General features: G+C 43.4%; 1 protein-coding gene across 1 annotated transcript in view; it reads right to left on the bottom strand.

Annotated features, from left to right (window-relative positions):
- The window catches only part of UBAC2 (UBA domain containing 2), a 348,299-nt gene that overhangs the window by 55,511 nt on the left and 270,660 nt on the right, over window positions 1-22,128 (bottom strand). The window contains exon 9 of the mRNA XM_077482972.1: window positions 20,411-20,656. Coding sequence (XP_077339098.1) covers window positions 20,411-20,656 — 246 coding nt within the window. The remainder of the gene's footprint in view (window positions 1-20,410; window positions 20,657-22,128) is intronic.

A 22,128-nucleotide genomic window follows, 5' to 3' on the forward strand; every position in this document is an offset into this window, starting at 1 on the left:
CCTTTTCATGCTTAGGGTCCACTCCATTGGACCTGTACAGCACCCTGCAGGAATGCCTTAGCGCTGTGGTGTCCAGGATTACACTTCACAGGGTATAGCGCCCTAAGACCACATTACACGCAAAACCTTGCAGGATCTTGAGTCTTCTTTGTGAGGCTCAGGTACCATTTATCTAAGCATATAAAGCCTGTGTGTCAAATGGATCCGATAGGTCAATTCCTTGATTCATTCAAGAACCGTTTGTCGGACTAGAGACCTGGAGCTCAGAGAGCTCAAACAAACCGTGCCATCCAGCTTGCAGACACTAGTAAAAAAAAAACTGAAGTGCTTCCTGTGTGGGAGGGGTTATATAGGGGATCTCTTCCTGTCTGAAGACCCTTGGCCTACCAGCGTCCATTTACCTGGAGTATAACCCGGTAGGTAATTAATATTAGCCTGACTGTATGTCCCATGATGTATGAAAAAGAAAACAGCGTGGGGTCCCCACCCCAGGTCCATACCAAGTGCTTGGGTTTAGTATGGATTCGGGGGTGACCCCCCATGCCAAATAAAAAATGGCATGGGGGCCCCAAAATCCATACCAGACCCTTATCCAAGCATGCAGTGCCCCCCCCCGAACCATGCCAGGCCGCATGCCCTCATGCGCCCCCACCCCAAAGCTTCTTTGTTGATGGGGACAAAGGCCTCTTCCCGACAACCCTCTTGCCCAGTGATTGTCAGGGTCTGCGGGCGGGGGGCTTATCGCAATCTGGAGGCCCCCTTTAACAAGAGGGCCCCCAGATCCCAGCCTCCCCCCTATATAAAAAAAGTATCCCAAACAGATGGGGACAAGGAAAGATGGGGCTTACTGAAAAGCAATACACATAGTAAATCTCTAATGAAAAAATGAATGTTTTATTGGTATATACAACACGTGGATATGATAAAAACCTAGTACTAGACCAATCCTGGTTCAAATTGTCAACGAATCCAGGTGGGCTAGTCAATGACAACCACAGAAAAGGGGGGACAAGACAACATGTAACAAGTAACAATAACAGCGTCCGGACGCAAAGACAATTGGTGTCAGCCTTGCCATTCACCAGTGTGAAGTATCCAGCAATTGTTGAGTATGGCAAAAAGGCCTAGCACCAATCCCCCCGGGGGGGGGGGGGGGGGCTCTAGCCAGTGAAAGGTAAGGAGGGACAGGGCAGGGATGGATTGAATAAACGTATAACCTACAGACTAGCTTTGTAGGGAAATGCACATGTAATGTCCAACTGACACATGGAGCAGATTTTGACCGGATGGCAATTGCAATATGAATGGTAATACAGTTCATAGGTGTGTGTATATATAGTTATGAATCAATAAAGCTGTAGGCTGCCAATTGTTTGTCGATTAGCAATGAGCAAAGTTTGCCAGCATTCTAATGTGGTTCAGTCAGAAAAACACTGCCATACATTACTACTCCCATTTACGAGTGAATACCATCTTGAACTGTGAATGTGATCTGTTCCTTCTCATATACTTAGCTTCCATAGGGTCCTCATACCATCCGGGAGGTCACTTGGGGAAGTTCTATTTTTGCAAGGCAAGCAGGGCTGCTCCGTGTGGGGACTTATCACCTATTAGTCAGGTAGAGTCCATGGACGTGCACATCAGATTACTTACTCTCTGTTACCGTGATCATATGATCATAATTCTCCCTTTAGTTAGCGGGCTCACCAGCACCAATGGGAGATGACGTTGTAGCGTCCGGACGGAACTGACGTCAACGCGTTTCACATAAGGGGGTGTGTAGCTTAATCTGGTCCATACAAGGATATCAAAGTTACAACTGTCTACCATTGCACTTTAAAAATATAGTGGAAGGTAAAATTGGTAAATGTAGCCGCCTAAAAGATTTGAAACTTGACAACATTGATATTCCCACAGAAATATGGCAATACCTCACACACCATAATTTCCAAAAGAAGAAAGGAATATCTTTATTCTACAACTTTCTTTCCTCTTCAAATAAAAAAAATCCCAACATGAATAAATGGGAAAAATATCTTTCACAAAATTTTACGTGGGAACAATGTCAGAAAGGATTAACAATTACTAGTAACATTTTATCCTGTATAGAATATTGTGACAATTCACAAACATTTATAAACAGATGACAGACTTGACCCCTTATAGGTTATCAAAAAGGTTTCATTCCACCTCCCCTATATGTTGGAGATGTAATGAGCTAACAGGCAATCTAAAACACACTCTTTGGGCATGCAAAAACGTATTTAGTTTCTGGAACTCTATATCCTCCTTCCTAGCAAACCTTACAGGTTTTCTAACAGAACACCAGCAAAGGCATTACTAGGAATACATCTTGACACATATCCATTATGTTTTAGAACAATAGTAGCACATACAAAGAGAAGGGGCTAAGCAAAATAGTAGCACATAGTCTAACAGCTGCAAGACTTACTACTACTAGCATGTGGAAATCTACCAAATTGATCAACCTGTCGAATGTTATTACTACACTGAACACACAATTCCAGTGCAAACTATTACTAACACACAAAAACTTGTCTATTAAGAAATTTAAAAAGAAATGGCAGCAATGGTTAAGCAACCCGAGAGCTTCTATACAACATTGAATGTCATGGTTTTCCTCCCTTATCTTTATCCTATTTTCATAACTCTTGACAACCAAGCTCCGCTTACAGTTAGTTCCCAACCGGGGTAAGCGGAATTTTTTTTCAAGTATATGACCAATATCTGGCATCCTTGTAATCTTTCATGTTCTTTAATTCTTTGTTCTTTAACTGTTATATTATGACCTAGGCAATGTGATAAGTAACACCAAAATAACTGTAATTAATATTGTTGGATCAGTTTACTAGTTTAAACCTAAGAAAAATTGTAAAGTGGAAAAAAAAACATGCATACACACACTGAATGTATTACTATATAATGTACAATGCTGCATAATTTTTAAGTTCATATATTGATCCTTGGTGGGACTCTAGTATTTTTTCATGCGTTTCTATGCTCTAAAACTACCTTTTTCTCTAAAACACGTGGCAGCTATGTCAGAGGGCAAGCCAGCCAAATGAAAAATATAAGTGTCCAGATAAAAATGTGCAGGTGAGCTGTGCCCTTCAGTTTGAATGCAATATTAATTAATTAATTTTATTTAGACTAAAGTACGTGGTGTTGTGTTGCAGTAGTGGATGAAAACTAGCATTATGCATGTTGTGCTGCAGTGCTCTTCATGTTAAAAGGCTGCAAATCCATTTGTTTAAGTACATCGTAACATGTGGCAACTCAGTACAATATATTGTGGTGTGCTGCCTTCCAAAACTACATGTGCCTTTTTGGTGCGTAACCTTGGTCAGTGGCTCTCCTCAAGCTACAGCCACATGGAATGGTCATCACCACTGGCCACACACTACAACTGTCATGCCCCACTCCCTGACCACAAGGAAGTGTGTAAAGTGGCTACAAAGCCCTAAAGGGTGAGAAAAAGCACACAAGCACTGTAACAGGGCTGCATTTGCAGCTAGATTTGCTGGAGGAGAGCCTGTCCACTGCCAAGGAAACAGAGGACACTGATTGGCTGCAGTGTAGCCTGGGTAGGAATGGCTAAACCCCCCTTTACTGGAGACTACTGGGAGGAGCAAAGATTTGTGGGGAAGGTAGGCCCCAGAGACTGAACTTCATGATGTGGATCTGTGTGGCACTACAAAGCTTAGAAGTGTACTAGTGGAGAAAAAGGAAGCAGAAGCAAGGGCTCAGGGGCAGTCTCAAAGTAAAAGTGATTGGCGAGCATCAGAGTGGGCTGCTGTATTGAAGGGCTGCCTGCTAAAGCAGTCAAAACAGAAATCAAGAGTCTCTCTGATGCAACATCTACACAGGGGTCATAGCTGTAAGAGATCGCCACCGTCAGGTCCTGAGCCACTGCTGACATTTCTGTGAGAGATCATAATTTACAAGTCCTGAGTCTTCGCCAGCATTGTTGATCCCAGATGCTAGAGAGAGAGAGGGAGGATACTTAATCAGAGACTGCTTGGTGATGAGAGGACATTGGCGAAAACTGTTCTTACCCGTTTCTCAACCTGAGCATTCCAACGCAGGAACATTGGGCTCCAACAATTAAATTACATTGGCCAGTGGGAGGGGTTTGGAGAGACTGAAAGACCTTCAGCTTCTGATACAGCCCCTTTAGTTAGAATCCACTTTGTTTCAGGGTTCAGGTGCATTGACACTTGGCCCTCTCGTTATTTGTGGCATTGTATAAACTTACTATTTTTTTTCAATTTATATTACTATTCTATTGTCTTGCTGGGAATATTTCCCAAACAAATCCACCTTATTTAGCCTTGGTGTGTCGGAGGTATGGCATTCCCAGGGGACCCAAGCATTAATGGCTCCTACAGGGAGTAAGCGATATACATGCATTAGACAGTCCATTTAAATGAATAGGCTGCCTTAAAGGGTTAGTTCAGCTTTTCTTCTTTTCCCCAAAACACCCCTATTCATTACAGTGTCCTTAAAGTGGATGTAAACCCTGTTACACCACATGTACTTACAGGTAAGCCTACAAAAAAGGCTTACCTGTAGGTACTGTAAATATCTCCCAAACCTGCACGGTTTAGGTGATATTTACCATATACTCTTGCACCGACGTCATTCGCATGCGCACTGAAGACATGGCTTGATTGTGCCGTTTATAAAAGGCCTGTGCTGTGACTGGTGGCTCCCGCATGCATGTGCAGGGATGACGTAATTGCGGCTCCGGCCAATCACAGCGCCAGAGGCCGCAAACCTGGAAATAACTCCGGGAGACTTTTCGGTCACATCTGTGTACAGTTTTTTTTTTTTATATGGGTTTACAACCCCTTTAATACATTAACATGCTATCTTCCATTTTGCAAATAAATGCTTTGTTTGTAGATGCTTATACAATTCTCCTCCCCTCTCCATCCTACAGCTGGCAGTACATGCTCAACATTAAATGTGGGGCCCCAAAAACTCACGAATGAGCACTCCCGGCTTTGTTCCCTACCCACACATATGTTGTCCACTTTCTCTTGCAACACAGCATTCTGTGAGAATGAAAGAGTGGACTGCGCATGCATGGGCAGATAAAAGTGGGAGTGCTTCAACGCTGGGTACATCCTGCCATCTGCAGGATGGAGAGGGAGGGACAATTATATGAACTTTCGAAAAAGAATACATTAATTTATAAAATAGAGCATAGCATGTTAATGCATTAAGAATACTGCACTGTATAGGGATATTTTTATAAAAGTGAAGTGAAGAAAGGTGAAGTAACCCTTTAATGGAATGTGTTGGCACAGCAACAGCGTAAATCCAGCCTCTTATTTGTATATTATTTACAATTCCACATAAACTATTAACATTAATCCCTGCCTTGTATGAGATTACAAATAAGTCGATAGTTGATACTTCGTTTTTTTTGGTTTAGAAGGAAACGCTTGCAAATATCCCATGCAAACATTGACTCTGGTGAAAATTAAACCAAGGACCTACTCGAGGAAAGAGTAATAAGCACTAAACTACCGTCTACACGGGATGGGCGAAAGGTTTGGCCCGAGCATAAGTTTGGGCCGAACTTTGGTTGTTCAGATGTTCTGCGAACACTGAACAATATGCGTGTTCGAGGAAAATTCAGAACACCGTTAAAGTCTATGGGACATTAACATGAAAAAGCAAAAGTGTTAATTTTAAAGGCTTATATGCAAGTTATTTTGCATAAAAAGTGTTTGGTGACATGTATCAATGAATTATTATTATTTTTTTAAATGGCTGTTTTTTCAGGAGCAGTGATTTTAATAATGCTTAAAGTGAAACAACAAAAAGTCAAATATTCCTTTAAATTTCGTACCTGGGGGTGTCTATAGTATGCCTGTAAAGTGGCGCATTTTTCCAGGTTTGGAACAGTCCCTTCACAAAATGACATTTCTAAAAGGAAAAAAAGTAATTTAAAAGTACTAGTGGCTATAATGAATTGTCGGTCCCGGCAATACAGATAAAAGTCATTGAAAAAAAATGGCATGGGATCCCCCACAGTCCATTACCAGGCCCTTCAGCCCCTAGATCCCAGCCCCCCCTGTTTGAAATGGTAACGGGTACATTGTACCCATACCATTTCACAAAAAAGTGTCAACATTTTAAAAAAAGCACAAGACACACTTTGGGGAAAGTCCTTTATTAAAAAAAAAAAAAATGTCCGTCTGCAGAGCGAGAGAAGATGATGAATGGACATCGTGAGACATTTTTATTTTTTTAATAAAGGACTTGTCCCAAAGTGTGTCTTGTGTTTTTTTTTTTTTTTTTTTGACACTTTTTGTGAAATGGTACTGATACAATACAACCTGCTACCATTTCAAATGGGGGGGCTGGGATCTGGGGGTCCGCTTGTTAAAGGGGCTTCCAGATTCCGATAAGCCCCTCACCCGCAGACCCCCACAACCACCAGGCATGGGTTGTGGGAATGAGGCCCTTGTCCCCATCAACGTGGGGTCAAGGTGCTTTGGGGGGCTACCCCAAAGCACCCTCACCATGTTGAGGGCATGTGGCCTGGTACAGTTACGAATTGGGGGGACCCCCACGCAATTTTTTTACTTTTAAATTTTTTTTTTCCCTTCAGAAATGTTATTTTGTGCAGGGACTGTTCTAGACACGGGAAAAATGCACCAATTTACAGGAATACTATAGACACCCCCCAGGTATAATATTTAATGTAAGATTTCACTTTTATTGTTTCACTTTAAGCATTATTAAAATTACTGCTCCTGAAAAAAACGTCTGTTTTTAAAACTTTTTTTGCATTGATACGTATCCCATGGGTCCCCAAACACTTTTTATGACAATAACTTGCATATTAGCAATTTTGATTATTCATGTTCGTGTCCCATAGACTTTAACGGTGTTCGTGTGTTCTGCTGAATTTTTTGCCTGTTCAGTATGTTCTAGTGCGAACCGAACCGAACCGGGGGGCGTTGCTAGATTACATACAGCGAGAATAACTTATTTACTCAGTGGCCTCTTTAATACAAAGTCCCGCCTCCTTCCTGGACCGGCTTCTATGATAGAACTCTGGTCCAATGCCGGCCCAGGAGAAGGGACTTCATATTACAGAGGTTGCTGAGTAAACAGGAGATTCTCCCTGTATGTAATCTGATGGCACTCTTCCCACCCCCTCCACATCCCCTCTGAGGCAGCCCAAATGGAAGTATCAGCGTATAACACGCACACACTATTTGCACCCAATTTTCAGGGTGAAGGATATTGTGGGAAGGGTTAGAAGCCCTGTTGGGTTTACCACTGACACTGTGTCCAGTGAAAAAAAGCACTGTGGGCCAGCCTCATCCCCATGGGGTCCCTGTGCACACATACATGCAATTTAGACTTTTTTACTTAAGTATAGAAAGGTGTACAGATTTCCCTTTCTGTCTGGTACAACCAGTGTCATCACGACATAAACCAAACTCCAAATAATGGAAAACCCAATAGTCTCACTCTGTCCAAAACTGAAAAAAACAAAAACACAACAACTTTAGGCAGGACTTACATTTCAAGCTATACTATACGCTGCCTTCATGAACTGACTTCTGTATAGAGACAGGGAGGCGCTTGCCACTCTTTGTAAATTAGTCAAAGGTTGGGGAAATATGTAAAGTTCACAGTTTTTTTTTTAACTTTAAATCAGTGGAAGGTACAAAACTTAAAATGAAAATTGTCTGTGTTTAAAATATCTTTAATAAGATGTCTGTGGTTTTAAACTTAGCAAGGGAAGCTGTAGACCATTTCCTGCCAAATCCTGCTTTGTGATTTGTCATAATAACAATATAGCATAAAGCATACAACACCTGCTGCTGTATGCAAATATCTAGATTGGCTATTATGCTGCTTTGCTACAATTTTACAATTAAGCTGTACCATTTAGCTGCTTACTTTTGTTATGAACAGACAACAAAGCTATCCCATTAATCAATGTTTTTTTTTTCACTTTATGTGTGTAAGACACTTGGAAAAATCTAAGATTTTTGTCTGCTTGTAAAAAGGGAACTTTGAGTGACATGTAAATTGCTTATAAGTGACCAAACTTTGAGAATAGAAGCAGTGGCTATCAAGTGGACTCTGACAGCCCCGATGACATCTAAGAAGTGTAGGGACAATATCGGGACTCTGTAAACAGGTATTATAGCTGCATTTTTTTTTTTATATAAAACACTGGAGCACTTTACATTTATAAACAGAGGATGGTGTAAAAAATCAACAGTAATTTAAGCAGCAGGAGGAGAGGAGGCAGGCATGGACACTGAGCTGACAGGCATGGAGAGAGGACAGGAGAGACAGCGGCTAATGGAGGCATGTAAACTGAATATGGTGTCAGGGCTCAGCAGCCTTGATAACCCATGGCCAGTTTACAGGGGGGGGCACAGCCAGGCAGGATCAGCCATGATTTTTAGCCAAAACAATGGTCAAATTACACAGCACAAGCACTGTGCTGTATAACATGCTTTAAAGGAACAGAATCCATAACAAATACTTTAAAGCTTTGTGATGCAAAGCAATTGCAACATGTACCTAGGAAGCTATGAAGAGGTATAAAAACGCTGCCCAAGCACATAAGTAAAGCACATGTAAACGGGTTTAGTGTTGAAACTTTATTGGTTACAGCATTACAAAAGTGCTGTAATGCAAGCACAACAGATTACATAAATGTTCCAAACCTCTGCAGCAGACTGTCACATCTACTACAAAGGAAGTCACGTAGGGGTCCAACATTGTGGTCTAGATGGAAAACATCAAAAGTGCATAAAAAACACAAATTATGTAAAGGTCCTAGTGTTGAAAACATTAACTCTCTCCACAACTGCCCAAAACAAATGCTGCTATGTAGTACAAGACCTTACCTAAAATAGTCCTGGGACCCGATACCAATATAAGGTATGAAAATAAATCCAGAAAACATACACTGAATGATGCATATGGCCAGAGAAGTGGTGTAGACAATCAATACAACCACCAACCTGTAATAATACTTATAGTAAGGTCATTGAACTTAGACCCCAACTACATGTGGACAATAAAAAAAAAAAATCTATGCAAAGCCTAAGCTGTAACATATATACAACCAAGTCACCGGTTATTGAGCTGTGAAAAGCCAATTTCTGGAGTACCCCCAGAGGTTACATTTGGCAGTAAACAGAGGTTAAATATAGCAGCAGCCTGCTCAGTAAACACTGATCCTAAATCACCAAAACTCCTGGTAACAGTGTAAGCATGCAGACAAATGTGACTCTGCGTGCAAAACCATCTGAGTAGCACAAAATTATACTCTGCATTAGGCCCTAGATGAGAAGTACAACCTAATTAATACCTTAGGACATCTGCAAAGGCTAAAGATTTACCCCAAGAAACAGGTATCTGTTCAAGAGAATGCGTTTGGAAAGGATTTGTGAATGTAACCCCTCTCATATTCACTGAGAAAATGCAGCTAACTGCAATTACAGACAAAAAATAGGACTTTTGTACTCGCTGTAAAATCCTTTTCTCTGAAGTTAATTGACGGACACAGCACCTTTAATCTTGACCTTAGGGTTATATCGCCACCTTCAGGAGAGGACGAGGCAGAACATGTAAAAACAGTAAAACTGCACAGTAATGCCCAGGGGGCGGTCCTACTGGCTATAACCCCTCACTCTGCTTCCAGCAGCTCGGTTCGTCAAAAAGCAGTACAAACATAGATAGGAGGGGTGGGTGCTGTGTCCGTCAATGAACTAAAGAGAAAAGGATTTTACAGTACAAAAATCCTATTTTCTCTTTCATTCAATGACAGACACAGCACCTTTAATTTTGACCTTAGGGACCTCCCCAAGCAGTGTCAGAAAACAAGGGGTGGGAACAGCAAGAAAATAAACTCCACCCATAACAACCAGAACTCCTCAACGGAGCAGTTGCAACCTTAAACAGCTGCCTGCAAAACCTTGCGGCCGAAGCAAGCATCCAAAGATGCGCTCACATCAACCATGTAAAATTTTGTGTAAGTGTGAACAGACGACCAGGTCGCCACCTTACACAACTGGGAAACGGACGCTTGATGTCGGAATGCCTAGGACGCACCAATTTCCATGGGCGAATGTGCTGTGACAGGAAGGAGGGGCGCCCACCCCCTTAAGGCATATGCCTGAACCACGATCTGTCTGATCCACCTAGAAATGGTGGCCAAAGAGACCGCCAGGCCCTTCTTTGGACCAGCCACCAATACAAACAGCGAGTTCGACCTCCGGAAAGGAGCCGTAGCAGACAGATACACCCGCTCCACGTCCAAGGAATGCAAACCAACCTCTTTGGGATGTGGTGGCCGAGGACATAGGGATGGGAGCACACTGTCATCATTTAGATAAAAGGCTGAAACAACCTTTGGAAAAAATGAAGGCTGTGGACACAGCACCGCCTTATCCTTGTGGAGGATCAAGTAGGGAGACTTGCATGACAAGGCTGTCAACTCAGAAACCCTCCTTGCAGATGTAATAGCCACTAGAAAGACTACTTTCTGAGAGAGTGTCAATAAGGGGATCTCCCTAATGTTTTCAAACGGCGGTTTCTGAAGTGCCAAGAACACCAGGTTCAAATCCCATGGAGGCAGCGATGGTCGAACCGGATCGACCACATGTCAAACCCCCTGAACAAACATACTTACCAATGAATGAGTCGCCAAAGGTCACTGAAAAAAAAGACAGCCAAAGCCGATACCTGCTCCTTAATGGTGCTTAATGCAAGTTTCTGATCCACTCCTTGCTGAAAAAGCAGCAGGATCCTGGAAACTGCGTATGTGCGAGGACGCCACCCCATCTCCTCACACATAGGCCTTCCACGTATGATGATAAATCTTCTGAGAAGATGAACTCCATGCCCTCAGCATAGTGGAGGTTACCGAAACCGACAGGGGTCGGTCCCTTAGCACCTGGCTTTCACAGCCATGCCGTTAAAACCAGCGACGGTAAAGCAGGATGAAGTATGGGGACCTTGCGACAGAAGGTCCTCTGGCATCGACAGCTGCCAAGGAGCATCAGCCACCATTCGTACTATGTCAGCGTACCATGAACATTGAGGCCAATCTGGGGCAATCAGAATCACCGGAATCCCCTCTGCCTCCACTCTGCATAGCAGACATGGTAGAAGTTTGAGTGGGGGGGGCATAAATCAGCCGATAATGCCCCCATGGAGCCACCAACGCCTCTGCCACGTCCGCCCAGGGATCTTTTGACCTGACCACAAACCTCTGTAACTTCCGATTCGAGAAGCCAAGAGATCCACGTCTGGTGCGCCCCACCTTAGGCAAAGGAGCCAAAATACATCTGAATGCAGCGACCATTTCCCCTGGTCCAGCAGCTGATGACTTAGGTAGTCCGCCTAACAGTTTTCTACACCCGGAATGTATACGGCCGACAGAAGTGGCATGCACCTCTCTGCCCACTGCAGGATGTGAGTGACCTCCAGTGCTGTAGCCAAACTCCTTGTCCCTCCTTGATGATTGACATACGCCACTGCCATGGCGTTGTCCGACTGGATCCTGACCGGCGACCCTGCAGCCTCTGTGACCATGTGAAGAGGCACCGCTTGATTGCCTGAAGCTCCAGCACATTGATCAGCAGGTGGGAGTCTTCTTGCGTCCAGTGACCCTGGGCTGACTGTATGCCCCAAACTCACCCCCAGCCAGTTAGGCTAGCGTCCGTTTTGATCACCATTTAATGAAGAGGAAGGAACGATTTCCTGGACCGAAGGGCTGGAGACAGCCACCAGAGAAGAGACTCCCTAACTAGCTGGTTCACCCGAATTTGACAATCCAGGGATGATGGAGATTTGTCCCATTTGGACAGGGTCTCTTTCTGCAAGACTCGAGTGTGGAATTGAGCATACGGTACCACCCCGAAAGTAGCTACCATGAGGCACAGAACTCGCATGAAAAAATGCAGCGTCAACCACCTGTCAGACATAAACGACTTCACCGCTGTTTGGAGAGTCTGCAGCTTGTCTGAAGGGAGAAAAACTCTTGCCTCTGAGGAGTCCAGAATCCAGCCCAGGTACTCCAGGTGTCGAGTCGGCAACAACACCGACTTCTGTAGATTCAGTATCCAACCAAACTCCCGAAGAGTCTGTATGGTGATCGCCACATCCTCCCTTAATTCTGAGGTGGAAGCTGCTCTCAGAAGGAGGTCCTCCAGGTAAACCACGATTGCAATCCTTCGTTGCCTTAGCAATGCCAGAATTAGGGCTAACACCTAGGTGAAGACCCTTGGTGCCGACACTAAGCCAAAAGAGAGATCTACAAATTAGTAGTGCTCGTGCCCGACCGCAAATCACAGAAACCTCTAATGCCTGACGCATATGGGGACATGCAGGTATGCGTACTTGATGTCCAAGGACGACCAGGAAATCCCTCTGATGGAGTGCAGCGACCACGGAGCAAACTGATTCCACCCTGAACCTTTGTACTTTCACAAAGCCGTCGAGGGCTTTGAGATCCAGGACCAGATGGACCCCTTGCTTCTTTGGGACTACAAACAGATTGGACTAGAATCCCTGAATCCTTTCCGGCATCGGCACAGGTACTATCACCCCGCGCAACAGCAGGTCCTGTACTGCCCCGAACAGGGCTTCCCGATGAGCCGGAAGAAGATGAAAGTTGGATGGAAAAAATCTGGTGGACAAGACAACTCTATCTTGTAGCCTAATGAAACCAGTTCGCAGACCCACTGGTCGGAAAGTAGGGAGGTCCATCGGGCCTGCAAACTCCCGTAGGCGACCCCCCACCCGAGAGTCAGGCGGGGGCAAAGCTTCATGCAGCAGCAGATTTGCTCGTAGGTTTGTTTGGCTTGCGAAACCAGGAACGCTTTTGTCCCTCAGTGGGCACCTTGTCGAACTGGGAGCACTTACCTGCCAACCCGGGCAGACAAAAAATTTGTTTCAGAGCGGAAAAGGAAGGCCCTTGCCTACTGCGTGGCTTCTTACCCTTCCTGGACTGTGGGATCAGAGTACTCTTTCCCCCAGTAACATTCTTAATAATGTCATCCAGCAAGGCTCCAAATAGCCTCTCCCCCTGGAATGGAAAATCCGGCAGTGTTTTCTTAGATACCTGGTCTGCAGACCAGCATTTAAGCCAAATCAAGAGACATAGCACCACAGCTGATACTGAGGCTGTAGAAACGGGGCCGTATCTAAGGCCCCATAACAGACATACTTCAGGCCATGCACCAACTGGTCTGGCAGTCCCACCAGACCAGGGAGACCTGTTGCTTTTCCAACTCACGGTGCAACTATTTAGCCCGTTCATTAAGCATCTGACACCAGGAATCAAAAAGCAGAAAAAATAAAAAAATTCCCAGGACTAATGGTCCCCACAGGAAGCCAGGTCCTTCTCCTACACTAGGCAGAAAAAACTGAGCTGCTGGAAGCAGAGTGGGGGATTATAGACAGTAGGACCGCCCCCTGGGCAGTACTGTGCAGTTTTGCTCTTTTTCATGTTCTACCTAGTCCTCTCCTGAAGGTGGTGATATAATCCTAAGGTCAAGATTAAAGGTGCTGTGTCCATCAATGAAAGAAAGAGAAACAATAGTTTTTGGTGAGTCATGTTCAGACGAGAACGCAGTGCTTCACTGCGTTCCAGAGTTGTGCAATTTTTATACAATAGGTTTGCATAATGTTACACCACTCTGGATGGAACTGTATGTCACCACACAGCAAGCGCAGCATACCGCACTACTGTGTAGTGACATGAATGAAATGCCACTTTGTACACTTCAAATAAAGCTTGTTTAACAAAGGGGAGCTGTGTGATGCAGTAACATGTTTATAACATCGACCACTGCCGCATAGCTCTGCAGCCAAAACTGTGTGGGCAACATCGTTTTGGGCCGTGGGATTGTGTGAACCAGCGCGAAGTAAATAATGGGTTTTCCAAACCTACAGTAGAGAGGCCAGGAAAATGATTCTTGACCTTTTCTTATCTGAAGCTTTAGTGCATGCTAATATGTAAAAACACATGCACCTTCCCCTAAATGTCAAGTGCCTACTAGACAGCCCTCAAAAGGACATCTATATCTTCTAAGGACATTTAACCCTTTAAGATGTAGTCTACTGTGTTCCCCTACTGCCTGGGAATAAAGCATTACTATTCTCACAAAGAATCATCCTCCTCCTCCTATTCTTCTAACAAAACACAGACACTGCCTCCCCTTAAATTAGAGGACTTTTCTTCTGCTGAACTTACTAACTAGATCATGGGTGCTCAACATGTGGCCGGCAGGCAGGGTTGAATGGGAGCTTTTCTCCCACTGATTGCGCAGAGGAATAGACAAGAGAGAGCCTGCCGGATTATCAGAGCACGGAACATTGCTGTAACAGCTCTCATTTCAATTGCTGTGTGTTCTTGCCGTCACATACAGCCCCGCCTCCTGGACTGGGTACTTGATAGAACACCAGTCCAATCCCGGGACATGTGACATTTATCAAAGTCCCTGGGCCAGGAGGTGGGGCTGTATGTGACCGCATGCTGTGGGAACGCTCAGCAATTGAAATGTTAGCTGTTACAGCAATGTTTCTCACTCTGATGACCTGGTCAGCAATTATTTTCCTCTCCTCCCTTCCCCTGCACAGGTGATGCTTTATTGATGGGCACGCGTAGGCTGCATTGTTGGGCACAGGTGAGGCTGCACTGATAGACACGGGTGAGGCTGCACTGATAGACAAGGGTGAGGCTGCACTGATAGACACGGGTGAGGCTGCACTGATAGACACGGGTGAGGCTGCACTGATAGACACGGGTGAGGCTGCACTGATAGACACGGGTGAGGCTGCACTGATGGACACAGGCGAGGCTGCACTGATGGACACAGGCGAGGCTGCACTGATGGACACAGGCGAGGCTGCACTGATGGACACAGGCGAGGCTGCACTGATGGGCACAGGCGAGACAGCATTGTTGCGCACAGGCGAGACAGCATTGTTGCGCACAGGCGAGACAGCATTGTTGCGCACAAGCGAGATAGCATTGTTGCACACAGGCGAGACAGCATTGTTGCACAAAGGCGAGACAGCATTGTTGGGCACAAGTGAAGGGGCATTGATGGACACAGGCAGGCTATATTGTTGCACACAGGTGAAGCAGCATTGATGGACACAGATGAAGCAGCATTGTTGGGCAAAGGTGAGGCTGCATTGATGGCCACAGGTAGTCGGCATTGGTGGACACAGGTGAGGCGGCATTGGTGGACACAGGTGAGGCGGCATTGGTGGACACAGGTGAGGCGGCATTGGTGGACACAGGTGAGGTGGCATCGGTGGACACAGGTGAGGCGGCATCGGTGGACACAGGTGAGGCGGCATCGGTGGGCACAGGTGAGGAGGCATTGATGGACACAGGTAGACTGCATCATTGGGCACGGGTGAAACGGCATTGATGGACACAGGTGAAGCGGCATGGTTGGACACAGGTGAAGCGGCATGGTTGGACACAGGTGAAGCGGCATGGTTGGACACAGGTGAAGCGGCATGGTTGGACACAGGTGAAGCGGCATGGTTGGACACAGGTGAAGCGGCATGGTTGGACACAGGTGAAGCGGCATGGTTGGATACAGGTGAAGTGGCATGGTTGGACACAGGTGAAGCGGCATGGTTGGACACAGGTGAAGCGGCATTGATGGACACAGGTGAAGCGGCATTGATGGACACAGGTGAAGCGGCATTGATGGACACAGGTGAAGCGGCATTGATGGACACAGGTAGGCTGCATCATTGGGCACAGGTGAAGTGGCATTGATGAGCACAGGTAGGCTGCATTGTTGAGCACAGGTGAAGCGGCCTTGATGGACACAGGTAGGCTGCATTGATGGACATAGGTAGGCTGCATTGATGGACATAGGTAGGCTGCATTGTTGGGCACAGGTGAAGCAGCATTGATGGGCACAGGTAGGCTGTGCTGTTTATTTTTATTACTTAATTGTACATAAAACATTCAAGTGCAATTTCATGAGATAATTTATGAGGGCGTGTTTAGGGGCAGAATTAGGGGCAGGGCAAGGTAGGGGTTGGGTGGGGCAACTGGTGGCGAGTAACCCTTGAGGCCTGGCTAGTAGCTCCGGACTTGAAATTTTGAGCGATTTTAATAGTGTACACTCCCATGAGACTATAGTGGTACCTAAGAAACATTCATAAAATTATAAAAACATATAGCAGTTATTACATTGTCCTAAAACGTATTTGTGTTACAATACATTAAGAAGTAAACATTTACAGGCTTTTGCACATGAATAACATATCATCAAATAGGTCTTTCCATCTAGCCACACTGAAAATATAGGTTACTTTGAATATTGTATATTTAAAGATCTATATATAATTCTATGCATTTCGTGACTTCAATCACATCTTTGGGAGGATATGGAAAACATTTTCTGCCTAAGGAAATCACAAGAAATTATATATCAATATAAAATAAGATGATTAAATTTGTGTTGTTAAACTCCAATAGTCAACACTGAATTTTTTCTTGTATACAAGGCAATTGGATATAAGAGATCTACAGCATTCCCAGGTACAGATCCTGTTCCAACAGTATTTGTAAATGCTGAAAAATCAAATATACCCTTGACCTAATTATACCTGTGTTTCTGTGAAATTTGAAAATATTCCTTTGTGAGGCGATAAGAAGGAACACAGGTAAGGGGTCCAGGGTACTTTGATCATCGACCAGTTCCAAATACATATCAGTACTTGTGGCAGTATATTTATGGTGACCTTTAGATAAGAGGGATGCTCTGATTTTTACAGGCTATTGGCACTGCCATGACTGAACAATCATTCCTCCTTGTACTCTTGTGGCTCCCTTGCCCAGGATCGGTACCTGGGAATTCTGTAAATCTCATGTTTAACATTTTCACATAAAAAAACAAAACAAAAACAAATTTAGAATTAAAAATTGTGGACTGAGCAAGTTATAACAAGTCTAAGCATGTTATAACATATCTATTAGAGTTTACCAATATAAATATAGCCATCTTATTGGGTATTGATATAACATTTATGATGATTTCCTTATGCAGAAAATGTCTGCAAAGTCTCCTAAAGTAGTGACTGATGTCACAAACCACAGAGAAATTGCAACCCCTACCTGTAGAATATATGGATCTTATAAAGGATTGAGTTACCTATATTTTAGGGGCAAATAGGTGGAAGGAATTGTTAGATGCCATGTTATTCATGTGCAAAGGCCTGTGAATGTTTACTTTTTAAAGTATTGTAACATTAATATGTTTTAGCATACTGTAAATTACAATTTTTTTTAGGTACCCCTATAGCATGGGATTGTACAATCTGGATGTGCTTCAAAAATAAGACTGGCAGATGTCTCCTCCTCTCTCAAGAGCTACGTTCTAAAGTTAACCAAAGTGAATCAACCGAGAGAGGAAAACAAGAAGCCCTAAATCAGGAGAGCCAAACTGTTGCACATTTGTCAAAGAGTGTTTTAACAGCTGATCGCAAAGTTTCCAAAGCAAAAGAGAAAACAGTTAAACCACAAGCAATCACACAATCAGGATCTCAACAAAAGCACATCTCCTGTTTCCTAAAACTCATTTTTTCAAATTCTGCTTTTTGTTCACAATCCCAAATTTTGAGCTGCTTCGGTCTGGAGTGAAACTGGGCACATGATACAGCCTTGAAGCAAGATCCTCATGCAAAAGCAAATAGTGCTTTGTCTTCTGGACCATAGCCTCTGAACATGGGAGTGGAGGGCCAGGGGTTTGTCAGGAAGGAAGAAGTCTCTGGATAGGGCCACATCCAGAATAAGGCCCAGACACTCCAAGTGATGGGTCTAGTCCAGTGCCGACTTCTGAAGATTATGTATGCAACCAAGCCACTTTAGGGTCTACATTGTCCGATGGACTCTGGATGACAAGGTCTGGACTAACTGTTCCTTCAGCAAGATGTCTTTAGGGGAGTTCAACAAACTGTTGTGTGCCCACAGCAAAAGACAAACAAAATCAATATGGAGAGAGGACAGGATGTGCAAGTAGCCATCCTTGAAGTCCAGAGGCTAGAAGGTCCCTCTAGTAGCATTAAATAACTGACCTGGCAGATTCCATGCAGAATTTTTGATCCCAAATAAAAGCGGTTAAGAATCACCAGATCCAGAATGGGGTGAATGCCTCATTTTGCTTTGAACACAGTGAACAAATTTGAGTAGAACACATGAAACCCCTGCTTTTCTGGGACAGAGGCAATGGCATCCTGTTCGAGAAGCTACTGGAGAACAGTGAACAGATTTGTGCAGTTTTGTGGGGAGGATGGCAAGTTTGACAGCATGAAGATACGTGGAGGCAGAAACTAAAAAACTCTAGTTTGTAGCCCCTGGATACAACTTACTGGACCCAGACATCTGAAATGTTCTGAGACCAGATGGCTGCCAAAACTAACAAGCATCCTCCCTCATGCTGACAAATGAGGGAACCCACTAATTGTGAGGAGAGCTTGTTCCCGGACTTGGCAGGCTTGGGGGTCCAAGTGGATCAACAGTGAAAAAGTGAGCCTGACTTAGACTTGTACCCAGAGGCCTGAGAGAAACGAAAGGAACCCTTCCTCTCAGGAATCCAATGCTTGCCTACAGGGGCTTGTGCCTTTTTCTTCTGGGGTAATACAGGGTGCTCATACCTCCCATCACTTCTATGACAGATGTCAGAAGAATCACCAAAAATATGCTCTCCTTAAAAAATGCATCCTTGCAGGGCACTTTATGTACAGACGTTCCACAGACCAAGGGATCCTTCACATATAAATCAAAAAGAGGTTGATTCCGACTATTTGGTGGAGCATATCCACTAACCCATCAACACAGTAACGCAAGGCTATGGGTAAGAGTTGCAGCTAACAGAGGACAGATATGTTAAAATTAACCTAGGATCCTGAGGCATATTTTGGGACCAGAAAGCTAAAGTCAGCCAGACAGACAGCCAGACATGGTTGTGACCACAAGATGCATAGCAGAAGCAGCAAGAGAGAACAATGCCTTGAAGAGGGTTTGTCATTACATACCCACAGGGTCCTTGAAAACAGGGACATCCTCAATAGGGATTATTACGTTTTTGTGAAGGTCATGACAGGGCCTGCCCATTTCTTAAAAAACCCATCCTTTAGGAATCAGAGATGGACTCTGAAGTAGAGGCTGCGGGAGCCCACTTCCATTCCCTATGACCCAAGACCTTTAACAGGTCTGAGGGATTACACATACATGCAAACAGTGTTAACTCATTGTGCTGCACTACTTGGCTAGGTTAGTGCCAAACCCTGGACCCACTGCATCAAGCAACATTACAGACAAACCCTGTGAGTCAACTGATCCAGAAAACTACAAGGTGGAAGCTGCAGTGGCTATGTAGCAGCTAAAAGACTTGCTTGAAGAGTTTTGATGATAAAATAGTCAAGAAAAAATAAAACCGATAGTTGGGTAACTTTGTTACTGTATACATTCAACAAACCATCACAAAGTACTATTTATAACAACAGTAAAAACATAAATAACATTCTATTTCATCACTAACTACTCTTACATCTCATCTTATCTAAAAAACTAAAATCCATACCCACACATCAACACCAAAGCAAACCCCCTTAAGTATACAGTAAATCTGTATAATAAGGTATGAAGAAATGGGTTGCTTCTCTCAGAGCAGAAAGGAGAAATATTTTCACCTTAGGACACTAGAAAAAAATGGTAGCCGAGTGGGGGGGGTGAGGGGGGTTATGTTAGAACTGTCTTTGTAGCATTGTTTGCCACTATCCAATAACCTGAAGGTAGCTGCATAACCAAATGGTCTAAGACTAAGATCATGTGACCTGTACTATACGAAATAAGAAATGCCCATATTATACGATTCCAATATAATTTTACAAGTTAAGACATTAGGTTTAAGCAAATTATTTAAAAATAATCAATGCTCTTAGCCCAGCTAAAGTGTAAACCTGGAAAAATCATATCTTGAATAATGCAATGAGAGCAGCCTTTCCTACACGGTTTAGCATGAAGTCAGTAAATCTGCATAAAGTCAAGGAGTGAGCACAGAAACAAAACAAGTTAAGTTATGAAAATCAGGTCTCCCTTCACATAGGAATCAGGTAAAAAATTCCGTGATATTAATTATAGCTACATGATTTAAACAGTCCCTACTAAAAAATTTTTTAAAAAGACACAAAATTGGAGTTTCATTTTAAGGGAGACCTTTAGTGGTATAAAACATGCACAGGTTGATCTTGCAACACTTGTGCTCCTTTTAGAATTTCATTATTTAGTATATTCAATTTGCCAAAGTTAATACATTTAACAAACATCTCACTATGAAAAGCATTGTACCTGCTCTTGTCGTCGTCTTCCCAGCTGGGAAATTTGTGAAAGCATCATTTGCTGGTCCAGCAGCTCTATCCTCTGCTGCCTCTGTATATCAACAGTTGCTCCCATCCCAACACTGGCCTCGCTGACAGGCTCGGCAGTTGAGAATATTGGCTCTACAGTATGAGAGAAGATTTCTGCCAAGTTGTTAGGGATGTAAAGAACCTTCTGAACACTCAAAACATTCTTCTTATACAAAATGCCTGAAATCTGAAAGAAAAAAAAACAAAAACATATGCAATAAAGAAAAAAGGCAAGTCTGTCTAGTTTTAACATTTAATGAAATGTAAAACGTTTTTTGTTCTTTTTCAGTTTTGGACATAAAGATGCATTAGAATACCTGTCAGGTTTACATGGCTACCTCTGCTATTCCAGTTATGCTACTGTCAGTTTGCTGATTTATGAGTGCTGTTTATTTTCCATCACAATGTGAGGGTTTTTAATTCTTCGGAAATAAATCTTTACTTTTGATGGTTTTACATGATCATGGTATTTTTTGTATTTACTCCTGGGCACTGTTCAGTGTGAGCCGTTTACCTACTGAAGAAGCAGATGAGAGCAGATCCCAGATGGGTTACCCATACACTATATTGTCAAAAGTATTGGGGCACCTGCCTTTACACGCACATGAACTTTAATGGCATTCCAGGCTTAGTCTGTAGAGTTCAATATTGAATTGGCCCACCCCTTGCAGCTATAACAGCTGCAACTCTTCTGGGAAGGCTGTCCACAAGGTTTAGGAGTGCGTTTATGGGAATGATTGACCATTCTTCTAGAAAAACATGGTTGAGCGAGTTTGGAGTGGAGGGACTTGACTGGCCTGACCTCCACCCGACAAAATACCTTTGGGGTGAATTTGGAGCAGAGACTGCGAGCCAGGCATTCTCGTCTACATCAATGCCTGACCTCACAAATGCGCTTATGGAAGAATGGTAAAACATTCTCATAGACACACTTCTAAACCTTGTGGACAGCCGTCCCAGAAGAGTTGAAGCTGTTATAGCTGCAGAGGGTGGGCCAACTCATTATTGAACCCTGCAGACTAAGACAGGGATGCCATTAAAGTTCATGTGCGTGTAATGGCATCCCAACACTTTTGGTAATGTAGTGTGTATATGCTTTTCATGACCACTCTCTGTAGCCAAGGCTCTCAGTTTTCCAGTAAGAGTTCTTCCTTAAGGGCACGGGGAATCCACATGTGGTGGAAGTAGTGTTTTGTGTCATCACACATTTGTTCATATATCATCACCTGATACTTCAATATGTGAGATTGGACTTCACTCTTGATGATCTCATTTAGACTTTAGTCTTTTATGAGCACATTATCACTTTATTGATTTAATTAATTTTATAATGATCTCACCTTCTGTTAACTAATTTTTATAAGCTGGTGATTTAGCGTTACCTTGATTATAACAATTTCTGTTTATGCCTATTTACTAGGACATATAGCTAGCTGCTTTATCCCTATTTGAGTCACAGGCTTGGTCTTTCTAGTGGGTATTTTATCACACATGGATGTTTTTACAGCATGTCTATAATATTGTAATAAATGAAAAGCTTGTTTTAAATATTTAATTGTCAGAACATTTGGGGTTACAAGAGATTATATATATATATATATATATATATATATATTATATATATATATATATATATATAAATATATATGCCTTTCTATT

Source organism: Lithobates pipiens, unplaced genomic scaffold, assembly GCF_037356315.1.
Source record: "Lithobates pipiens isolate NorthernLeopardFrog02 unplaced genomic scaffold, aLitPip1_a1.2 Scaffold_16, whole genome shotgun sequence".
Taxonomy (NCBI): Eukaryota; Metazoa; Chordata; class Amphibia; order Anura; family Ranidae; genus Lithobates; species Lithobates pipiens.